This window comes from Lepidochelys kempii, chromosome 27 (genome assembly GCF_965140285.1).
Source record: "Lepidochelys kempii isolate rLepKem1 chromosome 27, rLepKem1.hap1, whole genome shotgun sequence".
Lineage (NCBI taxonomy): Eukaryota > Metazoa > Chordata > Testudines > Cheloniidae > Lepidochelys > Lepidochelys kempii.
The window spans coordinates 13,277,660-13,301,995 of NC_136406.1; the positions used below are offsets into that span (position 1 = coordinate 13,277,660).

Sequence of the window (24,336 nt, forward strand, 5' to 3'; positions counted from 1 at the left end):
TTTTTTTTTTTTTTCTTTTTCTTTTGAAGGATCTGAGTTGAGACACTGTGCCGAGGGGGTGGGGGCAGGAGGAGGGGGCTTCCCCCATGCAAGGTGGTGGGGGGAGGGATGTCTCTGGGGTAGGCTGGGGCCTGGCACCGAGCCCTGGGTCCAGACCCTTCCCTCTGAGCAGCAAAATCCGAATCTGGAGAGCTGGGCTGGGCTCTGGGCTCAGCTGGTACAGGAGGCAGGCAAGACGCTGTAACCGAGGGTGGTTTTAGGTCCCCCCAGACTCCCCCATCCACTGCCTTTCCCCTCCCCCACCCAATCACCTCCTCCCCTCCCCCGCCCGAGCATTTTCTCCCCTCTTCCCCCCACCCCCTCAACTCCTCTTCCAGCCCCACCCCGCTGCAGACTCTGCACTCCACCCTGCAAAATGACCCTCCTGGCCCGATCCCCTTTGCTCCCTGACGCCCTGCCTGGGAAGCTCCCAGAAGCCGGCTCCTGCCCTGGGGGGGTTTCGCTCATCTGGGCGGCGGAAGCTTCCCCGCTTGCTCGGGGATCCTCCCGCCCTCCCCCTGGTTTGTGCTGCTACGACTTCTGGCAGGAGGGAGGCTGTTTGGAAGGAAGATCAAGCGGGACCCAGAGCAGCGAGGGCCCTTCCCTCTCTGCTGCACCTGTCCAGACACGTCTGGGGCCAAAAGGGGACGGCGGGTTGAGAAAGGCTAGTTTCCAAACAGCTCACCCCAAAGGGAACCCCCTGGAGAGGGGGAGCAGAGGGGTTCACTGCTCTTCCTCCTCCCGTACACCCCCTTTGCCCCCCATTCCCCCCCAGCAGAGGAACAGACCCCCACCGTTATCCAGGACACGTAGGAGCTGGGATCGGCCCTTAGAATCCCAGCCACGAAGTTGCAGTAGGGCAGAGCCATGGGTCTTTACTGACCCGGCGTGGTTTGTCCGTGCCCAGCGCTACCCCAGGGTGGGGGTGGGGGGAGGTGGAGCTGCCCTCCCCCACCCCGGGTGTTCATGGGAGGCTGAGCAGCTGCTGTGTTGTAGACCCAGGTGGCAGGCCCCTGAGCGGGGTTCAATTGAGCTGCCCAGATCATGGAGTTTAGGGGACGAGGTGGCCCCAGGTGGGAACCCATCAGCGTCAGGGGCATTGTGCTTGCTTGGCTCTAGGTGCGGGGGTGAATCCCTCCCACCCCCATGGTAGCTCAGCCTCTCCTGTCTCGCTGCCTTCCATCAGAAGGTCCCATGTTTAGCCATTACGGCCCCGCTCCCAGCTTTTGGTCCCTGCAGCCAGTGTTATGATCCTCCAAAGGGACAGGGGTTCCCACCCCGCGTCACCCCAAGCAGTGGAGGCCCTGGACGTTCAGGCCCTCGTGAGTCTGCCCCAGGGGGTTCCCGGCTCTGCCACGTGACCTCTACCCCCTCCTGCTTTTTGGCTGCGCTGGGAGGACCCAGAGGACAATCTTCCCCAGGTGGGGTGGGTGAGTCCAGTCAAGGCCAATGCCCAGGGACAGGGGCCGAGCCGCAGGGAAGAGATCCTTCTCGTGGCGGGAACCCACTGGCCCCACGGGGACTGGGGTGTGCGGGGGAGAAACCCCGCGATGAGCCGCCCGGGCGTGGGGAGTGGCGCTCTGCGGCAGGGGGAAGCCTCGGGGGGGGCTGCGCTGAGGCTGCTGGGCGAGTTGTGCAACATGCCGGCCTTTGTACGATTGCCCAACGTGTGCAGCTGCTCCTTTCCCACGCCCACCCCTCTCCCATCCGTCCATCACCCGCTCTTCCCCCGGGGGGTGAGCCTTGCCTTGGAAAGCCAGTGGAGCCAGCAGCAGCCAGATTCCGATCCTATGGCCCAATCGGGCCAGGCAGGGAGGGAGGGAAGCGTCAAACCACCCTCTCCCTGAGCAGCCGGGCTGGGTGGGTCTTGTTTTGGCCTGGAAGCTGAATCCAGGCAGCTCTGAGCCTGATCCCATGCTCTGCACTCCAGCTATATTTATTGAATGCCTAGATTATCAATTGGGCTGTGGAAGCTGATGGGTTGGGAAACATCCCTAGAAATCCCCCTCCCCCTTGCTTTTTCGTTAAACTGTTGATTTTTAAACCAGTTTATCCCGAAGGAAACTTTTTTCTCTCTCTCTCTTGATCCTACCCCCCCCCTTTTTCTTTTTTAAATGAAGTAGTTGTTTCATCTAATTGTTTTCCTAAATGTCGGCAGAACCCTCGAGCAAGTAAGACGGGCTCTTCTGCCAGTGCAAATGTAACTGTGGGGAGTGGAGGGTTGGGCTTCTGTCGGGAGATTGGGGGAGAGGTTTTAAGCTACGGCTACCTCTAGATCCAAAATTCTGGGGGCCAGATCCTCAGCTGGCATCTTGCAGCTCCCCTCCATTGAGTGCACTGATTGACGCCAGCCAAGAATCTGGCCTAGGGATTTTTCGCAGCTAATATCATGGTTTGGTCCATTATTAAAATGTGGGGTAATTTGCCAGATTCAGAGTGGAGTTTGGAGACCAAGAAGCCTCTAACTTCCAGAGTGTTTGGAGTTTGGAGGAAGTTCAGGCCCATCTCTGGGTATGAGCCGAGCTCTTTATTTTAGACTGTTTTATTAATTATTATTATTTTATTAATATTATTATTAATAAGGTGAAACCAGGCTTTGCCAGTTGGGGAGGATGGAAGCTTAGAGACTAAACTCATTTAATGTGCATCTTTGGTGGGCCAGTTGGCTGGCTGTCCCCAGTACTGGTCTCAAAAGCCAGTTGCTTGTCTCTGGTCCTATCTGGGCTGGGATCTGAACTGTGCTTGCTGCAGACAGGTTTTGTTAAAGGGCTGGGGAATTCTGAGACCTCTCATGGGTAGCTGAGGGCAAAGAGCCTAAATATGTTTCAAGTTTGAGTCTTGTTGGAACGACTCGCGAGGAAAGGCTGCAGGATTGGACCTCCATTCTCTAGCACCGTTTCCTTGACTGGTGTCAAGGACCTTTTCCCTCTCTGATGTCCATCCATGTGGCTGGCTTAGTCAGAGTCCCACCGTCTCTTCCAAAGGATAATTCCGATTTTTCAGATTCTTCTCCATTTGCATTTTTACCCTCTCAGGAAACGGACAACAAAAACAACTAGGACACCAAACTAATTCAGACCAAATGTCACAGGTGTAGAAATCAAGATTCATCCGCCACAAATAAAACCCTCCTATTAATTGACGGATTACCAGATAGAACAGAGGGCGGAAAAGATGGACGGCTGCCTCCCTGTGTGGGGAAAAAAAACAGGCCTGGTTTATCCCTGGTTTAACTTCAGAGATACAGCTGGCTCCTGATGTATTCAAATTTCCCTCCTTGTAAACTTCAGTGGAGATTTTTTTTTTAAATCCCTTTCTAGATGGAGGAAGAAATTGACAACTAGTTGTATTCACCACTGAAAATCCAAAACCTTCTAACCTTAACTAGAGTCTATCCCTGTCCATGCTGGTAACAAGGAGACTGTGCTAGATTCTTGCTAATAACTAGGCAAATTAGGTTGGTTATTTATGCAGCAAAACCAATGTGGGTTTAGATCCAGACTGTGTGTCCTACCCCCAGTATCAGGAGTTGGAGCTGGGAGAAGTAGGGTTTGCATCAATGATTCTAGTTTGGTCCATCTCTGGTAAACCAGAGCCCTGCTGAACTTTGAGCAAGTCTGTATGTGAATCCAAACTTTGCCTCTTAGGTCATGTCTATAAAAGGACATTCAGGAAAGTAGTTAATTCGGATTAATGAAAGGTGTGAATTTAAAGTGCATCAGTTAAACATGAATGAAGCTCAATCAAATTAATTCTGAATAAGGCCATCCACACAGAGGTTTAATGCAGTTGAACTAATCCACTTTAAAAGTTAATTCAGATTAGTTTTCCTGACTGTCCCAGTGTAGACAAATCCTCTGGGCTTGATCCATCTTCTAGTGAAGCTGATGAGAGTTGGGCTGGGTGACCTGACCACTTTGTTAGCAGTGACCACAGTTTAAACATGCTTATGGCTACAGGTTTCCATCCTGGAGCTGATGTGGGGCATCCCCTGGGAGCTCTGAAGCAGTGCTGTCTGATCTCTCCCTTCTGCACCCTACAAACAGGTCCTGAGAACACGAGGGTCTTTGGGAGTTGGGGTGGATTCCTTTGCATCTGGGCTCAGCTCGTCACATCTGGCCTGCCCCCTCCATCGATATTGGGCAAAATCGCTGTTCCCCTAATAGAATTGCTCCTGCCTGGTTTCTGCTGGTGAAGGCATTGGAGTGGCTGGGGGCGATCCCACTTTTTAAAGCAGATATCTGAATTGGTTCCTGGATCCAAAGAGCCACATATAGGATAGGTCCATGCCGGCCTTCTGCTGTCCCAGGGCAGCTGAACAGTTTGGAAGGGAAACCAGTGGAAGTAGGGGATTTAGGCAGCCACTCCGCCACCTCCTTCCCTGCAGCTAGAATGGCTCAGAACCCAGCCGCTCCCATCAGGCCTTTGATTTATGGGGCAATGAAGGCTGTAAAACTGGGTGGGGAGAGACTGCTCACTAGGTCGCCGCCTGCCACAGCCAGCCCAGCCTGCTGCAAGGTGGGGATTTCAGGAGGGGCTTGCCGGTGCTGTGCTCCAAAATTGGCTAGTCCAAGCGTCTCCTAGCCCACTGTCTCCCTGCAAGGGGGCTGCCCAGGTGAGGAACATACAGGCCTGAAATACCAAGCCAGCTGGGGTGGTGCCGTTGAACCTGGGCATAAGCTGATCCCCAGCTGGGTGGTCGTGGGGGAATTTCTGCTCCCCGGGGGAAGAGTATCCCGTAGGTAGATACAGCACAGGAGCATCTGATGGCAGACACTGCTGGAGGCGGGGTAGCAGAATAGATGGGCCTGCTGATCTGAACCACTGGGGGCAGGATGCTGGGCTGGTTGAGCATGTTGGTTTGATCCAGGGGATACCAAACTAGATGAGCATGTTTCTTTGATCCAGGAGATACCAGGCTACAGAGACTATTTGGCTTGATTCAGGGAGTGGGGATACCAGGCTAGATGGGCCACTAGTTATATCTGAAGTGGTAATGAGGTGGGGATACCGTATTGCAGGGATAGTCAATAGGTGGACCGCAGGTCAAATCCAGCCTCCGTCCAGATGCTTTTTGAATGGACCCCTGTTATTTACTTATTGTATTGTTTTGTTTGGTTATTGTCTCTGGAGTCTGGACCTTGACTAGACCTTGACCAGGAAATTTGGACCTTGACAAAAAAGAATTGACTACCTCTTTCTTATTGGATGGGTCCATTGGCCTGATCAGCGAGGCAGAGAGACTCAGATAGATGGGCTGTTGCGGATGGAGTTGGCTAGGAGATCTGGTGTGGCAGGGATACTGGGATAGATGAGCTATTGGCTAGATGTGATGTGGTCGAAAGATGGGGATCCTGTACTAACTGGTTCCATTGGTCTGATCAGGGAGGTGGGGCCCCTGGGCTAGATAGGTCATAGCCAGGTCCTGTGTGGGAGGAGATGAGACACCAGACCAGCTGGCTCATTGGTTCATTCCCATGTGGAGGTCCACACATAGGATACAAGGATGGAATTGGCAACAAATGACACTCCGCTGCCATGTACCTGCTCCTGGGAGGTGGCAGGAAGGTTTTGCTGACTTCCAATGTCTGATGTGGGGCATGGGAGACAGGAGAGGCTGCTGCCCAGCCCCCCATGGTCGGTTTTGGCTAGGGGAGCAGTTGGCTGCTAGTGACCCTGGGTACTGGGCTGCTTTCCTGTCATTTCCCGCCCCCCCAAGCTGTTACCATAGGAGCCCCACAGAGGAAACCATGTAGGATCCTTCGCTGCTATGAATCGACCTGGAGTGATGGTTTGTGTTTTGTACCATGTCAGGGTTCCCTCCCCACTCTGAACTCCAGGGGACAGATGTCGGGACCCACATGAAAGACACCCCCCCCCCAAGTTTATATCTACGAGCTTAGGTTAAAAACTTCCCCAAGGCACAAATCCTTCCTTGTCCTTGGATGGGTACTGCTGCCAGCACTAAGTGAGTTAGACAAAAATTCAGGAAAAGGACCCCTTGGAGTTCCTGGTTCCCTATAATATCCCCCAAGTCCCTTCACCCTCTTTCCTGGGGTGGCTTGAGAATAATATACCAACCAAATAAGTAAACCAGATTCTTAAACAGAACTTTATTATAGAGGGGAAAAAAGTAAAAGAAGCACCTCTGTAAAATCAGGATGGAAGGTAACTTTACAGGGTAATCCGATTCAAAACTTTAAAGTTACAAAAAACAGGGATAAACCTCCCTCTTAGCACAGGGAAAATTCACAAGCTAAAACAAAAGATAATCTAATGCCTTTCCTTGCTTTACTTACAATTTTTGTAATCCTAGATCTTATTTCAGGCAGGGTTTTAAGAGATGGTTTTTCCTGCCCCTGGTCCCTCTCTGGCTCCAAGAGAGCCCACACAAAGAGACAAAGCAAAAACCTTCCCCCCCACAGATTTGAAAGTATCTTCTCCCCTTATTGGTCCTTTTGGTCAGGTGCCAACCAGGTTATTTGAGCTTCTTAACCCTTTACAGGTAAAGGAGGGATTTTATGCTACCCTTAGCTGAATGTTTATGACATACCATAATAAAGTTGTGTGTTTTCCACGTGCTGAGCTGTGGTCTCTATCTCTGCTGAGTTTGATACGCTTGTCGTGTCCCGCTTAAAGCGCCTGTAACAAAGACGGGGCTCCAAGCACTCAAATACCGCTTGCTCCCCAAGTAACTATTGTTCTGAACCCCTCACCCGTATTGTATTTTTAGGCTGTGAGCCATGTGGGTTTGCCCCCCCGCTCCTCCCAAGGAACATCATTGACTTCAGTGCGCCTTCCTGTGTGGATCTGCAAAACTACAGTGACAATGCCAACATGCTCCAGAAGGAGGGAAAAAGGGGAGCCCTTCTATTGCATATCCTTTGGGCCTGCTGTCAGAGGAGCAGGACTGGGGCCACTAAGCCAGGGGGTCTTCTCCAACCGCCCCGCTGTCTCCGGTGCTGTCCGCACCCAGTAGTAGCCACAGGCTGCCCCACCCTCGCCCTTCATCCCCTTTCAAGAAGGGACATGTCAGATGAGCACTCAGCCTTTCCCCACAGCTATTCCACACGGTTTGTCATCTGGCAGCGGTAGGAGGGATTGCTCACCATTGCCAAACAGGTCTGGCTTCATAGCCTGGGACGAGCATGATGAAAGGGGACGCTTCACATCCAAATGTCAGCCACTGAAATACTCCTTTGCTGCCATCAGCCACGCCTGGCAAATTGACTCAAGCAACTCCCTGCAGGCTGATTGGCTTTGATGGGCTCCCATTCATGTGGGTCAGCTTCTAGGCCTTACGGCCCTTTGTCTGATGTTCTTATCCATGGTTTCAGAGTAACAGCCGTGTTAGTCTGTATTCGCAAAAAGAAAAGGAGGACTTGTGGCACCTTAGAGACTAACCAATTTATTTGAGCATGAGCTTTCATGAGCTACAGCTCACTTCATCGGATGCATACCGTGGAAACTGCCATGGTATGCATCCGATGAAGTGAGCTGTAGCTCACAAAAGCTCATGCTCAAATAAATTGGTTAGTCTCTAAGGTGCCACAAGTACTCCTTTTCTTTTTGTTCTTATCCACGTTACCTTAGCATCCCCAGGCACTAACCAAAACTGGGATCCCGCTGCGCTGGGTCCTGTGCCGTCACATAGATGCAGTCTCTGCCCTAGAGAGCAGACAGAGGAAGGGGGGGAGGGAAACTGAGGCACAAAGGAAGGGACTAGCCCAAGGTCATACAGCAGTCAGTGGCAGAGCTGGGAACAGAGTCCAGGTTCTGTGCCCTATCCCTTTTACACCTTACTTTGGCAGAGAGCAACCTGGTCAGTTTGCCTTGGCTGTTTCCTAAAACCCTATTTAAAAAATCATCCACCAACTAGGTTTTAGCCCTAGCTGATGGTAAGAGACTCGCTTTCAGATACATCCAAGGAGTCCCAGTCAAACCCGTGACCACTTCTTGGTATGTTCTATCCCTGGCACCTGCCCTTCCTGTTTCTGCCTCCCTCAGACAGGAAGTTCAGAGACTGTTTTTTCCCTATAGGTTTGTACAGCACCACACACAATAGAACCCCAGTCATCTTAGTAGTTGTATTACAGTAACACCTAGTGGCCCCAACTGAGCTCAAGGCCCCATGGTGCTAGGCACTGTACAAACACGTAGTAGAGATAGTTCTTGCCCCAAAGAGTTTACAATCCACATAGACAAGAAGTGAGAAGCTTTATTATCCCCATTTCACAGGCAGGAAACTGAGGCACAGAACGAGAAAGTCTCAGATCCTCAAAAGTATTGAAAATCCTAACATACCTTTGAGGAGATGGGCCTAAGTGGCTGGGCCATTCTGTGTCAGAGCCCAGTACTGAACCAAGGTCTCCTGGGCCCATAGCCCTGAACAACCCTTTCTCTCAATAATCTGGATTGGGGCCTCCTATCAATGATAATCATCGTGTCTCTAGAAGAATGTCAGCCTCGCAAAGTTCAGTTTACCTTGGGCAAGTCCTGTCTGACAGCCACACAAAGTCCCTTTAGTGACCAGTCCCGCTTTTGGCACCCTCGGACCGAGACAATTTTGTGCATGGGCTGGCAAATTTTGGTGATGGTTTTGCCAGCCTGGAATAAATATTATTCTTGCTGAGCCCTAGTAACCATCTTGATTTTCATCCTGAAGGATCTCAATGTGCTTTAGACAGAGGGCTCGCTTTACCTGCCACTGAAATGCAGCCACTTCTGGGGTGGAATGCTGCAGCTGGTTTAACAGCGCACAGCAACACCATACTGCAATAACCAATTGAAATAGCAGGGGAGAATTTAAAGAGGTAGAATGTAATTACCCTGGGTGTAATTTGGCAAGAACAATGGGGTTACAATGCCCCACCTCCTATAAAAATGACAACGATTAGTGAAGTCCTTTGCTTTACGTCTGCTCCAAGAGAGACAGTTCCATGCGCAGCCAGAGACAGAAGCTATTATACAATGTAATTTTGGAAACATTTTTTCCCTCTCCTAGCCGAAGATTTCCAAATGTGAACGGGGAGGAGGAAGGGGGCGTCTGCGCCTGGAACGGCCTGCCTGGGCATGGCTCAGGAATTTCCTTGCTAGATCCCACTCTTTCTACTGCTGAGTCTTCTTCCCCTCGACTCTTCAGATGGGGGCTCTGGCCAGGACAGCTGGCCTCGCCAACCCCAGCAGCTGCAGCCCAGCCAAAGCCTGGGTGACTCCCAGAGTGCCCCTAGTCCCCATAAGATTGGGGAGAGGGGTAGAAGGAAGCAGGTCACCCACCCCCAGATGCCCTTTGACCTGGCAGGTCATGGACCCCCAGGGCAGATCTGGCTGACTCCTACATCTCTCTATCAGCCCATTGCAACATTAAAGATGCTTTGGATGAATCAGGACTGACCAATGTGTTGTGACCCCCAGAGAGTGCGGAGGTGGGAACCTGGGGCCCTGTCCCTGAACTGTAGATTGCAGCCCCCCTTCCCCTCATTACCCACAAGATGGGTCTGGAGGAGACCTGAGCAGAGATTGCACCATCTCTCCCCCACACACCCCTTCCCCAAGGCAGAACCACTCGGGGATCCCACAATTGGGCCCTGCGTGGGGCTAGGCCTGCTGCATTGACCTCAAAGGGGGCCAGCAATCAGGGAGCAGCCTTGTCTCCCGCTGCAGCCCTGGCAGGCGTTTCCGGCCTAGGACGCGGAGCTGATGCCGGAGGGAACCCGAGCCTGGCAGAACTGGTCCGCAAGCAGGGGACCCTGGGATGAAGCAACAGGAGCACGTGCAGGGAGTCGGCCAAGGAGCGAGTGACTCCAACTCTCCGGGGAGTGTCTCTCACTTTCTCCACCCTCTCTCCTCCTCGCCCTCTTGTTTGTCATCCTCTGGCCACTTTCCTGCCTTCCCTGGGCCCCGGTCAGGCCTGCAGTAGGAGGGCGCCGTTCCCATCCGGTCTCCAAGCGGACCTGGGAGGGATTTCACACAGAGTGTGTGTTACGAAGCAGGTGTCAGCCGGCTAGGAGGCGGGCGTGACAAGCGAGTGTAACTTGCACGCACTGATCTGGGGCGTGCATGACGCGTGCGACCGACCCCGGAGAGGTGTGCGGGGGAGCGAAAGGGGTGAGACAGGAAAAGCGAATGACACAAGGGAGTAAGAGAAAACAGGTCTCTCTGGCAGGTGCAACTGCCCTGACCTCGCAAAGGCAAAAGGAGGAGTTGATTGGAAAACAGATTTAAGCTAAGAGGGACCATCCCTGCCCTGTTAGCTGGGGACCCCCATTCAGTCCATGAGGGTGTTAGCTACGGGACCCCATTCAGTCCTAAACGGGGGTATTAGCTGGGGGACCCCCATTCAGTCCATGAGGGTGTTAGCTAGGGGACCCCATTCATTTCCCAAAGGGGGTGTTAGTTCGGGGACCCCCATTCAGTCCATGAGGGTGTTAGCTAGGGGACCCCATTCATTTCCCAAAGGGGGTGTTAGTTCGGGGACCCCCATTCAGTCCATGAGGGTGTTAGCTAGGGGACCCCATTCATTTCCCAAAGGGGGTGTTAGTTCGGGGACCCCCATTCAGTCCATGGGGAGTGTTAGGTAGGGGTCCCCCCGTATTCAGTCCATGGGGGGGTGTTAGGGGAATCCCAGCCAGTCCGTAGCCTGGGTTCCTCCGGAGCCGCGGGAGCGCCTGATCCGGGCCAGGAGGAGCAGGGCTGGCTCGGGTGCAAGGGCGCCTCCTAGCGGTGCGGTTAGCTCCAGCTCCGGGCCGGCCCAGCCCGGGGTGACGCCTGGTGTGTCCCTGGGTCAAGTCGCGCACGCGGAGAGCAGGAAACGGCGCTGCTCCCCCCAGCTCCCCGGGCCGGTGCTCAGCCCAGCTCCGCCCCGCTCCTGCCTTAGCAGCCTCCGGCCACAGGGCGCCGCCGCTGCCAGCTCCGAGCCGCGGAAGGTCCCGGCGGCGGGGGGCGCAGACCCCGGAGCGGAGGCAGGCTGGACAGGTGCGGAGACCCCCGTCCCAGGCCCGTGCAATGTAGGGGAGGGGGTGCGGGGAGACCCCCACCAGGCCCGTGCAATGCGGGCATGGGGGAGGGGGTGCGGGGAGACCCCCACAGGCCCGTGCAATGCGGGCGTGGGGGAGGGGGTGCGGGGAGACCCCCACAGGCCCGTGCAATGCGGGCGTGGGGGAGGGGGTGCGGGGAGACCCCCCCCCAGGCCCGTGCAATGTGGGGGAGGGGGTGCGGGGAGACCCCCCCCAGGCCCGTGTAATGTGGGGGAGGGGGTGCGGGGAGAACCCCCCCCAGGCCCATGCAATGTGGGCATGGGGGAGACCTCTAGGCCTGTCACCGTGCAATGTTGTGGGAGGTGCGGGGCGACCCCTAGGCCCGTGCAATTCGGGGCTGGGGGTCTGGAGTAAGAGAGAAAAGAAGCGGGGGGAGGGCTGCGGAGAGGGAGATACGGCTGAGCCGTGGGCATGCTGTGGCCAGTGGGCCCTGCTGTCCCTGGGCTTGGGTCTGGGTGGAGGGGGGTGCATCTCTGCTCTGACAGTTTAATCTCAAATGTTTTTAATCCCAGTCAAAATAGCCTTTGTTTTTTGGTCCCGGCTGGCCTGGATTCAGCCAGTCTGCCTGAGGGCCTCTCCCCTCCAGCCCCTGTTGGCAAAGGGCGGCCGGGGGGCAGCAGGGCTGTGATGGGGGTAGCTCCACGCAGGGGATCAAATCCCCTTTCGCAGCTGAGCGGGGGACAAGCTCGCTCGTCCGCAGGCCTGTTGGGCTCAGCTCCTGGGCCGAGCTCCTGGGCCCCCCGTCACTGGGAGCTGGGATGTTTTGTGCCTCCCTCACGTCTGCAGCAGGGACCCCGAACCTTCCTTCTAATCCTCAGCCCGTGTTTCCTTTCCAGCGCTGTGGAGGAATAAGCTGCCCAGGCCTCTCCGCTGGGTTCAGCTCCTCTGACCACAGGAGCCCCGGGCCCTAGGTCCCGGAGGGGGGTGTTGGCCGGACTCGGTGTCCAGTTGCGAGTGAGTTCCGCAGCTGGGGGTGTCTACAGTCGGATGTTGTGGCACCCGTGGGGCTGGAGGGGGGTGACCCAGCTCATGGGGACATGACGTCATCCGGGGCAGGAGAAGTCCCCAGCCGCCCTGAGCGCGGCTGGCCTGTTCACGGGCGCTCACCCGCCCTGGGCCCGCGCATCACGGCTTAATTGTTGGCCGCAGCGGGTGGCTTTGGAATCAGTGCGAGGCGGCTGGGTGGGTGAACAGGGTAGGGGGATGCCCTGGGACTCCTCTGTGACAGGTGCTGATGGCTCCTAGCTGCTGGCCTGCTCCAGCGCGGGGCAGGGAGACCCACTTGAGAAATGGCTGAGACGGGGTGACCCCGACTCACCTTGTCTCTTCCTCTTCCTAGCTAGGATGGCCGAGCAGGACCGCCCTGCGCCCTCCTCCTGCGACTGCTTCGTCGCCCTCCCTCCCGCCACCCGCCTCCCGGGCCGTGATCTTTGGCAAAAATTCAGACCGGCCTAGAGATGAGGTCCAGGAAGTCGTCTATCTCCCTGCTGCAACCTATGCCAGGGGGGCAAAGCTCAAGGTGAGAGGACCATGTGCCAGAGTTGGGGGCAGAGTTTGGGACCCAGTTTTGGGTGGAAAAGACGGGGATCTGAGCCCCTGTATTAAGGAGAGGGAGTCTCCTTTCTTGAAGGTCCACAACCCAGTCGTCTGTGCTTTCTTCCCCCTGCCCTGCTTCTAGTGTACGTACATAGAGGTCGAGCAGGCAGAGAGGACCCATGCGGTGATCCTGAGCCGCCCCGCCTGGCTGTGGGGCGCTGAGATGGGAGCCAATGAGCACGGCGTCTGCATTGGGAATGAAGGGGTGTGGACCAAGGAGCCTGTTGGGGAGGAGGAGGCCCTGCTGGGCATGGACTTGGTCAGGTGAGAGTTGCCGGGCGGGCGTGGGAGACGGGTGCTATGTCGTGTCGCCGCCCCCCTGATCAGCTGGACGTGTTGAGTCCAACCCCCTCTGTTGGGCTGTGATCTGATATTTTGAGCTGCCCGGCTCAGTCCTGGGGCAGCTGCCTGCTGCCCACGCTTGTTTGCCTCCCTCTCACACCCCCGCAATTCTCTGGATGTGCTGGGGGGATCCTCTGGGCTTGTGCCTGGAGAGGGGCAGAGCGCAGATCCATGGCTCCCCCCCCAAACCCCCTCTTCAAAGCTGCTCTGTTTGCCGCAGGCTGGGTTTGGAGCGGGGCAGCTCAGCTCACGAAGCCCTGCAGGCCATCACGGCTTTGCTGGAGTGCTACGGCCAGGGCGGCAGCTGCAAGGAGGAGCCGACCCCTTTCATTTATCACAACACCTTCCTGCTGGCGGACCGGAGCGAAGCCTGGGTGCTGGAGACAGCCGGCCGGTACTGGGCAGCCCAGAGGATCCGAGGTGAGCAATGTGAATACCCGGGGAGGCAGAAGTCCTGGATATACTGGAAGTGGGGCGTCAGGGAGCTCTGTTCCTGCAGTCCCAGCTTGTCCCAGCAGGAGGTGCTGTGGGGGAGCTGTTAGTCCAGCCTCAGCAGGGATAGTGTTTGCACAGGGATGGATGGAAGAAAAGTTCTACTGGGAGACGATCTGGGGTATAGGGGCCTGGACAGCTCAGATAAATGTGGGGCCTTTCACCTCTTGCCGATCAGTCCTAGTCCAGCTGAGGCTGCTGGTTACCAAACTTTGTTCCTATCTGCAGCTGCTTTGGCGGCCTGTGTGATGAGTTTGGTGGGTCTCAACCCAGTTCGCCTCACAGCCACCTCCAGCCCACTTGTTTGTGATGCCAGCAAAAAGGCCAAGGATTGAGCGGGCCGTGGCGGCGACGTGACTCTTGTTTTATTCTCACGCCTCGAGAGGTGTCTCTCTGGGTCGGGGGGTTTCCTGGATGGTTGCCCTACTCCTGCCTGTTCTGATGGGTGGATAGAGGTGTCAGGTCTTGGGAAGGGCCCTGGGCTGGGAGCCCTCATGGCTACTGTCCCACCAGTATAGCTCCCTCTTCACCAAAGCCACGTCTTGTTGCAGAAGGGACCCGGAATATCTCCAACCAGCTGAGCATCGGCACGGATATCACCGCCGAGCATGCGGGGCTGAGGCGCCATGCCCAGAGCCAGGGCTGGTGGAGCGGGGACGGGGAGTTCAGCTTCAGCAAGGTCTTCTCTCTGACCCACCAGCCCGTGCGGATGGAGGCGGCCAAGGCCCGGTTCTGCGCTGGCAAGAAGCTGCTGCAGCAGCATGCAGGTGGGTGCGGGGGGTGGGGCTGTGCCAACGTGGTGCCTCAACCCGGTACCATCCACGGGAAGGATCGAAGCCGGTCTCCTGGTGCTCAGTGTCTCCCTGCCCAATGGGATGGGAGCAGCTGGTTGGCAGCGGAAGCACCTAGCAATCAGGAGAGGCAGGGTCCTGGGTCATCCAGACTCTGGGTCATCCAGCAACCACTTGGTGTCATCTCATTGGCCACAAATATGGTGACCTGACCTGCTGCTGGTTGATGGGAAGCATGAACCACCCAGTGGTTACTTGCCCATTGATCTTCCATCTCTTCCCCCCTGGTGTTGCTAGGCCGCATCACGGTGGAGACCATCATGGACATCCTGCGGGACAAGGCCAGTGGGATCTGCGTGGACTCGGAGGGCTTCTGCACCACGGGGAGCATGGTGTCCATCCTCCCCCAGGACCCCGCCTTGCCCTGCGTGCATTTCTTCACAGCCACGCCCGACCCCTCCAGGTTAGTACCAGTGCTGCCCAAGGGGCCCGCTGTGCTTGGAAAGCCCCTGGCTCCGGGCTGTCGGAGGAGGCTGGGAGAAGACAGTGTGTGAAAATTAAACAGACCCGTTGTGTCTAAGGTGCTGAGGGTTCTCAACCATCAGCAACTTCCCCGAGGATGCTTGGCCCGTGGCAGGATCGGGCCCTCTGTTTGCACATTAACGTCATGAGAGCCTTTGAACCAGGAGCCCTTTCCATCCTGTTTAGCCCTTTGCCCGGCAGCAACGAAACCGTCTGCTGAGTGCCCGTTGCAGATGTCCGAGGGGGATCCCGGGCGGAGACTGACCTGGGATTGTTTCAATGAGAAGCCAGGGCTCCACCCTAAGAGTGCTCAGTGCATGGGAAGTCACTGGGAGCTCAGGGATAGAGACTTAAATGGGGAACCCGACAGCGTCCCAGCCGAGTCATCTACGCTACCCTACTAGCATCCGGCCCCATTGCCCCGGGGCGCCCCCAGCTCAGCTGCAGAGCAGACTTTTGGCTCAACCCTGGCAGTGCTACTGTCCTGCTGTTCACTTCCCCTGTGGGCATGAGCTGCTCAGGAGGCAGATCCCTGGCAACCTCTGCCCGAAACCCACTTTGCCGGGGAACGTCTCAGCAAGGATGTTGTGGGGCTGCAGAGACACCCCTAACAGTCTCTGCTCCCGTCTCCTGCCCGGGCAGGTCCGTATTCAAGCCCTTCATCTTCGTCGCCAACGTGACTCCAGTCCTAAAGGCAATGTCTCCGAGCTTTGGTGACAAGGACCCCGTCCAGAAGGTCCCTCGATTCCAGAGCAGAGTTGATCGGAGACATGAGCTCTACCAGGCACATCAGGCAGCACTGGGTCTCGTGGAGACTAGCCAGGTAACTGAGTGCCCTGGGCTCGTACCCTGGGGTTCTGCTTCCCTCTCAAATGCTGAGCGAGGCTCCTGATGGCCTCGCCTGGTGCTAACTGCCCATCACCCCAGCCCTGGGAGGGTTCTCTCTTGGGAGCCAGTTGGGCTGCAGAGCTCCCAGCAGTACAGTGGGAGGACTGGGGTTGGGTTGTCTGAGATCAGCAGGGTGTTTCTGGGAGGTGGAGTGGATGGAATTAGACTTTGGACTCACTCAGGATCTACACCATCCCCATGAGCAGTGGCTTAGGCTGTATGTGTCTCTTACATCTCTCTCTTCTCCACTGACCCTGTCCAACAGGAGCAAGGCCAGAAGCTCCAGCAAACCATGCAGGATCTGGAGAGGCAGGGCCTGGAGGCCATGAAGGAAATCCTGGCCGGCGGTATCACTCTTGACCCAGAGGAGCTGGCTGACCTCTTGTTTGACTGTGTGGACACAGAAATCAAGTTCTACAAATAAGCCCGAGGCAGGTGGGTTTCAGGGTGGGTGGGTAGGGGAAGGAGAAAGATGCTGCAGAGTTCATAGATTGTGGGCTGCACCCCTCTGGGCTCTATTCGGGGGACCCCTCTATTTTGCCTGGTGCTCCCTGACTGCAGGTCCATTTTGGGGTATTGTCTGCACTGGCTCCCCCCTTGCCTCTGTGCTCATTAACATCCCTGTCCTAGACAGAGCCGCTCTGGGCTGTGGCCTGGAATGAAATGGAGCAAAGGCTCATGGGAAACAGTGTGGCATTGCCCCATGGCCCAGTATCCACGTGAAAGGCACAACGTTGTGGTCTAATACCTGTCCCTAAGGGCAGGGTCTGTGTGCCATGGGCTGGGAGAGTGTCAGCCTGGAACAGCTCCATTTATTTATGGGATCGGGGAAGCACGTCACAGAGGGGTTACATTGATCAGTCACTGGGATCTCGATGGTCTCCTCTTGGGAACCTGAAGCTCCTTCATCCTTAACAGAGATATATGGCCAGTAGAGACTACAGGGTCCACCATGCAACAGGACTGGGTTGCTCAAAGCAAGGCAGAGCATTGCATTCTGGGACTTGGGGTCTTCTTATGCTCATAAAAAGGAGAATAGGTGTGGCTGAGCCATGGTCACCTTGCGGCCACCCCCAGCCGCTGATGAAAGGACACCCTTCCTCTTGGTTTGTTTCAGAGCCTTGCCTGGCCTACCCTGTCTGGAGGTTGCTTGCTTCTCTCCCCTGCTTTCCTTTCAGCATGGAGCATTTCAAAGGAACAGGAGAACCTTAATTCCTGCTGCTGCTGCCCCATCTGCTCCAATCCTGATTCTTAACCTCACATCCGATCGCTGCCATTCTCTCCGGCTGCGTTAACTGGACTGGAAGTGGCTTTGCACCACCGGGATTATTGCTCTGGCATGGTGCCCTTTCTGGACCCTCCGCCTGGCATTTCCCAGCCTGTAGCTGTGGACAGCCCTCCCCTGGAATGGGCGCCTGCCACTCCTTTCAACTTGCATGAGTTGTCACTCCCATGAAGAGTCCGGAGCTTCAGTAGCTTGAACAGGCCAGCTGTCCTGAGCCAGACTCCGTGGGACTGGGAAGGGGAGAGCCTCAGCTAGCTAGATGGAGCTGAATGTGGTGGCTGGGTTACCAGGGCCCACCTTGCTTCTTCCTAAGAGGAAACACTGCCTAATGGTTAGAGCATAGGACAGCTGGGTTCTCTCAGACTCACCTAGGGACCTCGTTCGGGTCACTTTCCCCTTCCGTAGCAGGGGGATGATCCCCACCTATCTGGCCTGTACAGAGCTGGGATGCTGTGCAGGGCTAACCCCACCCCCGCCAGGGAGCGCAGGACAGAAGCCCCCAGGCAGACAGACTGAGGTGGAATAAAGAGGTTTTACATTTCAATCGCAAACGCCACTGTGCTGTTTTGTCGGGGCCGGCGCGGTCAGTCCCCCGTGCGCCTTTGCAGCGGGGGCTGGCTGGGCATCAGTCATTTCTTTGTTGCTCTGGCTGCAGTTTTAACCGTGGTGGAAGCTTCCCCTTTCAGGGGCTTGAGGCGGGCCCTGCTCCCGTGCTTGCTCTGCCCGCCAGTGCGTGGGGTGCCAGACCTCGTAGAGCCTCCTGACTTGGGTTTGGGGTGCGGCTCAAGCAGCCCAGGGGCTGGCGATCTCCCTCCTGCAGCTCCCTCCTCCACTGGGCTAGGTGCCAGGCGGCCCTCCCGGCTTCCTGGGCACAGATGTCCTGGTGGCTGCATCAGTCTCTGGCGCTCTGTGAGCTCCTCCAGCCGGGCCTGGTGTTCACTCAGCGCCTCCTGTCTCCTCCTCTGTGAGCGGCCAGCCAGCTCCTGGTGGAGACCCATAAAGAACTCTGCGCAGGGGAGAGGGGGAAAAGTTAGAGCAAATCCCCCTCTGCAGCCAGGAGACCAGCATGTGGGGCAGGCTCATTAAACTGGCTCCTGTCTGTTACGGCACAGCATGCCCCTGGTGGTGACAGGGGACCATGGTGTGTCTAGCCCTCAGCTAGGATCCTGCAAAGTGCTGCAGAGCGGAGGGGTTTTCCCCATCTTTGGAAGGTGAGGACTGTCAGATCAGCCCCTTTCACCAGCACCGATATTCACGCACACAGCCCAACCCTGTTGTCATGTCTGTGCAAATCCAGGGGCAGGTGACTTCATCTGGATTTACCCATGTGTACCAAGAGCAGAATCCGGTCATGGCTGACAGCAGCAGCTTGATCACCTTTGTCTGCACAGAAAGGACCAGTCAGCTCAGGGACATCATCATCTTCCTCAGAGTCACTGTCATCAGAAGCTCCCTCCTCTTCCTCCTCCTCCGTTGGGTCAGGGTCCCTCCAGCTGGGGATAAGCTGGGTGTCCAACTTCATGAGATGGGGCAAGGCCCCGAGCAACAACTCTCTGGAAAGGCCAAAACAATATTGTGCCTTCCATCCCCGAGGATCCCACAGTGCTTTGACCACACCCACACACTGGCTCATGCGAAGCGTTGCTGCAATGCAGCTACCTCTGGGGTGGAACACAGCAGCGAACAGGGATAACTCCATATAACAGGTTTGGGCAGAAAGTGACCATTCTGCTATCCAGTTGAAATTGCAGATGGGGGAAGAATTGAGGGAGGCCAAAGGGAATGACTCAAGTTGGCATTTAGGGAGGACACCCGTTTAACATCCTGGGCTCCTGCAAAATAGGCCGTGGGGTCTTTAGTGACCTGGAGAGGGTAAGATGGAGATATAGCCCCACCCCCGCACCACCATGAGGCACTGGGTCAGAACTCACAGGGGAAATAATGTGCCACCACTGGGTGCGGGGGAGCCTTTAAAGATCTCAACTTGCTGGAAGGCAGAGCAGCAGACGAGTGCAGGTGGTGCAAACCAAACAAAAGAGAGGAGGGTTAACTCAGACAAGCATAACCCGGGGCTGTAAATATAAATGCCGGGCAGGGTGAGGCCAGGGTCAAACGACCTCAGAGCCCAGGGCAGGAAGAGACTATTTGCATTTTGATAGAAACACAAAAATCACACAACAATAAGCCAACAGAAAACAACTCATGGAAGCTCGCCAACTGTCACCACTCAATCCCTGGGCTTGTTCACTATCTCCCTTGCCCCTACATCTCGGTATAGGGGGAGCCCTTTGGGGGCACAGTCTTGCCCTCAACTCGGGGCACAGTGGCCCACATGCTCCAAGGTATTTAGGCTCCAGACTTCCACTGATTTCAGTGGCAGTTTGGAGCCTAAATAGCTTAGTGGATCTGGGCCTATCTAAATAACCCCACTCCTTGTGATGCTTAAGTGTATCCTTAGAGGGTCTCCCGTTGAAGGTATACAGCTAGCCTGACCCTGTTTAGCAATCCCCAGCTTGCACTGGAGACCGTTATATAAGAGAAGCAGGATTAGGTGCTTGGGTCCAGATCCTCAAAGGTATTTAGATGCCTAACTCCCACTGGGGTTATCTTTGAGGAGCTGGGCTTTAGTTCTCACCCATGAGACTCAAAGGAGGGGAGATTTCGCACACTCGCTCTCACCTGTAGCCATTTTGGCTGGTGCATCTGTTTCCTGAAAAGTTCAGGATGCGGAGGCTCCAGGGCAGCTCATCTGCACAGACCAAAGGGAAGAAAGAAGGTGAGGTAGCAAATCTGAGCTCTAGCTGCTAAGTAAGCGGATGAGCTGTTAGGTTGCAGGTCCAATGAAACCCTCCACCCCTCTCTGCTCTGGAGCTCTCTGAAGCCTCACAATACCCCTTGGAGGTAGGGGAATATCAATCCCCTTTCACCACGGGGGAAACTGGGGCACAGCGGTGACTTTCTCAAAAATCACACAGCCATTGTGTGATAGAACCCAGGAGTCCTGATTCCCAGTATCCTGCTACTACATTGTTAAGCTTTAAAAACCCAGGTTCCCTTGCTCAGTTCTCCCTGCCACAAACTAGAGGCCAATCTGCACGTGCTTTTCCCACATCGGTGCATATTACTAGAGGCCTGCTTAGGACAGAAGAGATACATTGTAGGAGAGCATTTCTGCCCAGAGAGTGTTTCATTCCACACTTTACCCTGGGAACACCCCGATGGATTTGTCATTAATCTGCGTGTAGCTTTGTTTTTGAAAAGCGGAGCGCATGGGAAATGGCTACTGTGCCTAAGAGTTAGACAGCCACACTACCGGCCATGGCCGTCTCTTATCCGCTTCCTGCCCAAATGAAACTGAAAAGAAACTTTAAGCTCGCTCTGATTCAGCAAAGTACGTGCTCAGGTTCGTTGAAGTCAATGGGACTGAAAAACACATGCGTTGGTGCTCTGCTGAGTCAGAGCTTTAACAGGACACAAAATGTAAACGAGGCCCTGGAGTTCATGGGAAAATGTGACGGCCTATTGGGCTGTAGCTTAGAAACCCGGCCAAGGTTAGTCGACGTCATAGGACTGTTGGAACGTGATGTGGCATGTAAGCTGGATTCACAACAGCATAAAGAATTCCTTCCCTCGAACACACACTTCTTGCTTTTTAAAGAAGCTGCTCTTTTGGCAGGAGACACACGTGCGGCATGTGCTATTCCCATGTCGGTGCGGTATCTCCGCTCGTGGTGTTGCCATGTGTGGTCGTAGTTTATTCCTGCTTTGGCATCCTTGGCTGGACAAGGCTAGGGACGTGCCCAGTTATCAATAACGGCAACATTCCACGAGGGGTCCACCCTCGAAGCGTGTTAAGAGCAATGAGGAATAAGCAGGAGGAGGCACGGAAGAGCAGCCAACTGCGTGTGTCTGAGCCTGTCCAACGGAGGCTGCTGCCTGCACCGCTCCTACCAGGGTCCAGTGTCTCGATCCGGTTCTGCGACAGGTCCAGGAACTGCAGGTCCTGGAGGTCCTGGAGGTTCTCCACTGCACGGATGCGGTTTCCAGCCAGCGAGAGGAACCTGCAGGGCGGGAGGAGTGGGGGTGGAAGAAGCTGTGTCAGTGAATGCAAAGGGGAACCACAGAGGCTGGGGACTTCCGCAGCGGGGACTATATCTGATCAAACCTGCATTGTGCTCTTGTGCGAAGCGAGATGGAGCTTGTGCTGATCTCAAAGGACCTGCTCCAATTCCCGCTGAAGTCAATGGCAAAACTGCCATTGCCTTCGGTGGGAATGAAAGGAGGTCAAAGGGCAGATACAGTCGTGTCTCTAAAGCAGAAGCATTTAGTTGGGATGCGTGCCTGAAAAGTTAAAACCAAAGGTCAAAGTCCTGTGTGCCACAGAACCGGGGCCAAGTTCTTAGGGTTAAACTGCCATGAGGCTGCTGATGTCACTAACTACACCCAATCCTCACTCCTCCCTGAGGAAAAGCCGGTGTTTTCCTCTGATTGCCGTGCCTGCGTTTGGGAAATTCACCCCCCACTAAAACTGCAGTGCAACAGCTGCTGTTTATACACGCTCTCTGTACAGCTAATCATGTCATTAAGAGCCCTACTTACCGGAGGTTGGGAAGGCAGCTGAGATTCTCAATGGTCTCAATTTGGTTCTGAAAAATGAAAGGATTTCTTGATTAAATGAAGACGAACAATGGCACTTCATATGTTCACAGTGCTGAACAAATATTAACTAGCCCTCGGGGCTTCCCGGGCAGTTAGCTGGGCAAGTATTATTTTACAGATGAGGGAAACTGAGGTAGCGAGAGACTTGTCCAAGGTCACAAAACAAATAAGGGGCAAGGCTGAGATTATAACGCAGAACTCCCCAAGTCTTAGTCCTGCGCTGGCTGTTCCACAGGGAACAGTTCCAAAAGGATCTCAGATTTATAAGGGTCAGGGGTGGGGGGAATAGAAAGGAAAGAATAACTTGCCAAAAAATCAGACCATGGGAGCAGACTCTCCAGTCAGGACGATAAGGTGTGAAACACACATGTGGGGTGGCCGAGTGTTAATCAGGTTAGATTTGCCCAGCTTCCCAAACAAGGAACCTTTACATAGGGATCACTCAGCTCCTGCAAGCCTTTACGAACATGTGCGGCTTTCCTCAGGGAGGTAGCTCAGCTGAGTTCCATAAGACACGTGGAAGAGTTTCAGGTGCAGATTTGCAGGATCAGAGTCTAAGGGTATGTCTACACCTAAACAGCCACAGCAGCACAGCAGCTGATCGTTGTAGTGTTTCAGTGTAGATACTCCCACGCTCCACCTCCCCGAGAGGAAGCTAGGTTGATAGAAGAATTCTTCCGTCGACCTAGCACTGTCTACACCAGGGATTAGGTTGGCATAGCTACATCTCACAAGGGGTTGATTTCTCGCAGCTCTGAGAGACGAAGCTATAGCGATGTAAGTTACCAGTGCAAACCAGCCCCAAGACCCCAATCCTGCAATCAGAGCTGCACAAATGGACCCCAAAATCAATGGGCTCTGTAACGGGGCAGCATGCAGGGATCCCATTGCAGGTATGGGGCCTGTACATGTACATGACCTTAGCCAGATTTGCCAGATGGCTGAAGGCAGAGCACCACTCTGTTATTTATTAATCCAAAGGGAGCTCTTTTAAAGGTCAAAGACTGTAAGATTTTTAAAAGCTGAAATGTTCTTATTATCAGTGTAACTTAGATGGTTAAATTCCTGATTCTTCTTCCGTAGTTTAGATCATCAAGAGCAAAAGAATTAAAGATCAGATTTGCTTTTCGTTGGTTTTAAGTCATTTGTTTATTTTTTGTGATCACTTGTCTCTCAGAGTGGAAGGCCCCTAGTCATTGTGACTTTTGTTAATTGTGTCTGTCTGGATGTATTCACTTCTGGCTTTCAAGCCCTGACACAAGGCTGTGATGGTTAGGTGGCCGTTGCTATAGGGAAATGTTTAAATCAAAACACAAAACCGTGTTCAGTGATTTTTTTTAAATATTTCATAAACTTTTCTATTAATAGTACATATTTAAAAAAATAAAGTCTGGGCCTAACACACTTGCCATTGTCTCTGTTCTCACCCTCGGGGTGTCCCTCCCCAACACACAGCATTCTCGAGCAATTGCTTGCCAAAGGAAAGAGTCTGATCTTATTTCAAAGCCAAACTATGTTCTTGCTTACAGTGGAATTTACTGTGATGTGCAAAGAGAGTTTGGCTGCTGTGAAAAACCAGAGCTGATCTCCAGGGGGTGCTTTCTCCCAGCCTGAGAGACAGATCAGGTTAAAGAGCATGCTAAGTGCTTTACCTGTTGCAGGTAGAGACTGCGGACCTCTCTCAGACCCTGCAGGTTGCTGATAGCGCAAATGTTCTCCCTGTCCAAGCGGATGGTGAGCAGAGACGCCAAGGCCTTGGATCTATGGAGAAAGGCGTTCAGAACAATTCTGTATAGCCAAATTGCGGGTGTTGCTGGACTCCAAGAGCAAAGGCGATCCTTCTGAGAGCTCCTTCACAATGAAGGATCGCAGACTGCTGGGAGAGCAATGTTCAGTTCCCTGTAATAAAGCTACAACTTTATTTTAACCTGCTGGGTCGTGGCAGGAGCATAGCAACCGGATGCGCTTAGTAATTAGGGTGATCTCCCATTACTGTGTGTGTCTCAAGTCACTACCTCCGTGCCTCTGTTTCCCCATCTGTAAAATGGGGATAATAATGCTGACATCCTTTGAAAAATCCTTTGCAACCTACTGATGAAAAGTGCTATGTAAAAGCTAGGGAGTATCATTCCATCTCCCTTCCCATCTGCTAGGTTCTAGGGTGCCCACCCATCCCCCATTCCAAGGGACTTCCCTTCTTTGATCCCTCACATCCCATTTCAGCAGCGATCAGACACTCACATGCTCTCTGGGGTCTCTTTTTCTGCGGGGCAGGACAGGTTCCTCCGGGCGATGAGAGAGTTGGTGATGCTCCTCCCTTCCCCTGCCGGGCTCTGCTGAAGGTCTGGAAGCAAACACAGGGATCCACATTCCCTTGGGGTCCCTGATCCTGCTCTCAGCAATGTCAATTGGAGTTTGGCCTTGGACTGCATTGGGAGCAGCCCTTGGTTAAACACGGTGAAAAACTCCTGACCGTGCTATATATGGCGGGGGGCGGGTCCACCCTGACACCCCCCCATCTGCACCCCTGCATGCAACCTTCTCTCACCCACAGCCCCTCCAGGGCAACGGTGCTCTGCTGCAGTGGGAGATCCCATTGCACGGGCCACTCACCCCTGGGCCTGGCCTCTGGTGGGTTCGCCAGCCTGAAGAGGGAGGGGACACGTGGCCCCTGTACCCCAGTCCC

The 24,336-nt window shown here is 54.6% G+C and overlaps 2 protein-coding genes across 8 annotated transcripts; one reads left to right on the forward strand and one right to left on the reverse strand.

Moving 5' to 3' along the window:
- The first annotated feature begins 10,040 nt into the window (after positions 1 to 10,040).
- SCRN2 (secernin 2) lies at positions 10,041 to 17,535 on the forward strand. 6 transcript variants are annotated; one of them, XM_073325703.2, is made up of 9 exons: positions 10,041 to 10,146; positions 12,415 to 12,594; positions 12,754 to 12,935; positions 13,234 to 13,433; positions 14,057 to 14,272; positions 14,594 to 14,759; positions 15,461 to 15,641; positions 15,972 to 16,141; positions 16,824 to 17,535. In XM_073325703.2, the coding sequence occupies exons 1-8, from the start codon at positions 10,099 to 10,101 to the stop codon at positions 16,128 to 16,130; spliced, it is 1,332 nt and encodes a 443-aa protein (XP_073181804.2). In that variant the 5' UTR covers positions 10,041 to 10,098; the 3' UTR covers positions 16,131 to 16,141; positions 16,824 to 17,535. The 6 variants fall into 6 exon arrangements, with proteins under 6 accessions (XP_073181804.2, XP_078706826.1, XP_078706825.1 ...); XM_078850700.1 differs by having other exon boundaries at positions 16,885 to 17,535; XM_078850699.1 differs by having other exon boundaries at positions 15,972 to 16,137.
- On the reverse strand, positions 17,505 to 24,275 carry LRRC46 (leucine rich repeat containing 46). 2 transcript variants are annotated; one of them, XM_073325707.2, is made up of 8 exons: positions 24,199 to 24,275; positions 23,892 to 23,994; positions 23,303 to 23,411; positions 21,591 to 21,637; positions 20,943 to 21,052; positions 19,671 to 19,740; positions 18,369 to 18,544; positions 17,505 to 17,997 (listed from the first exon to the last, which is right to left on the reverse strand). In XM_073325707.2, exons 1-8 carry the CDS (start codon positions 24,245 to 24,247, stop codon positions 17,621 to 17,623), a joined length of 1,041 nt encoding a protein of 346 aa, XP_073181808.2. In that variant the 5' UTR covers positions 24,248 to 24,275; the 3' UTR covers positions 17,505 to 17,620. The 2 variants fall into 2 exon arrangements, with proteins under 2 accessions (XP_073181808.2, XP_073181809.1); XM_073325708.1 differs by lacking the exon at positions 18,369 to 18,544 and having other exon boundaries at positions 17,833 to 17,997.
- Between the last annotated feature and the right edge of the window lie 61 nt (positions 24,276 to 24,336).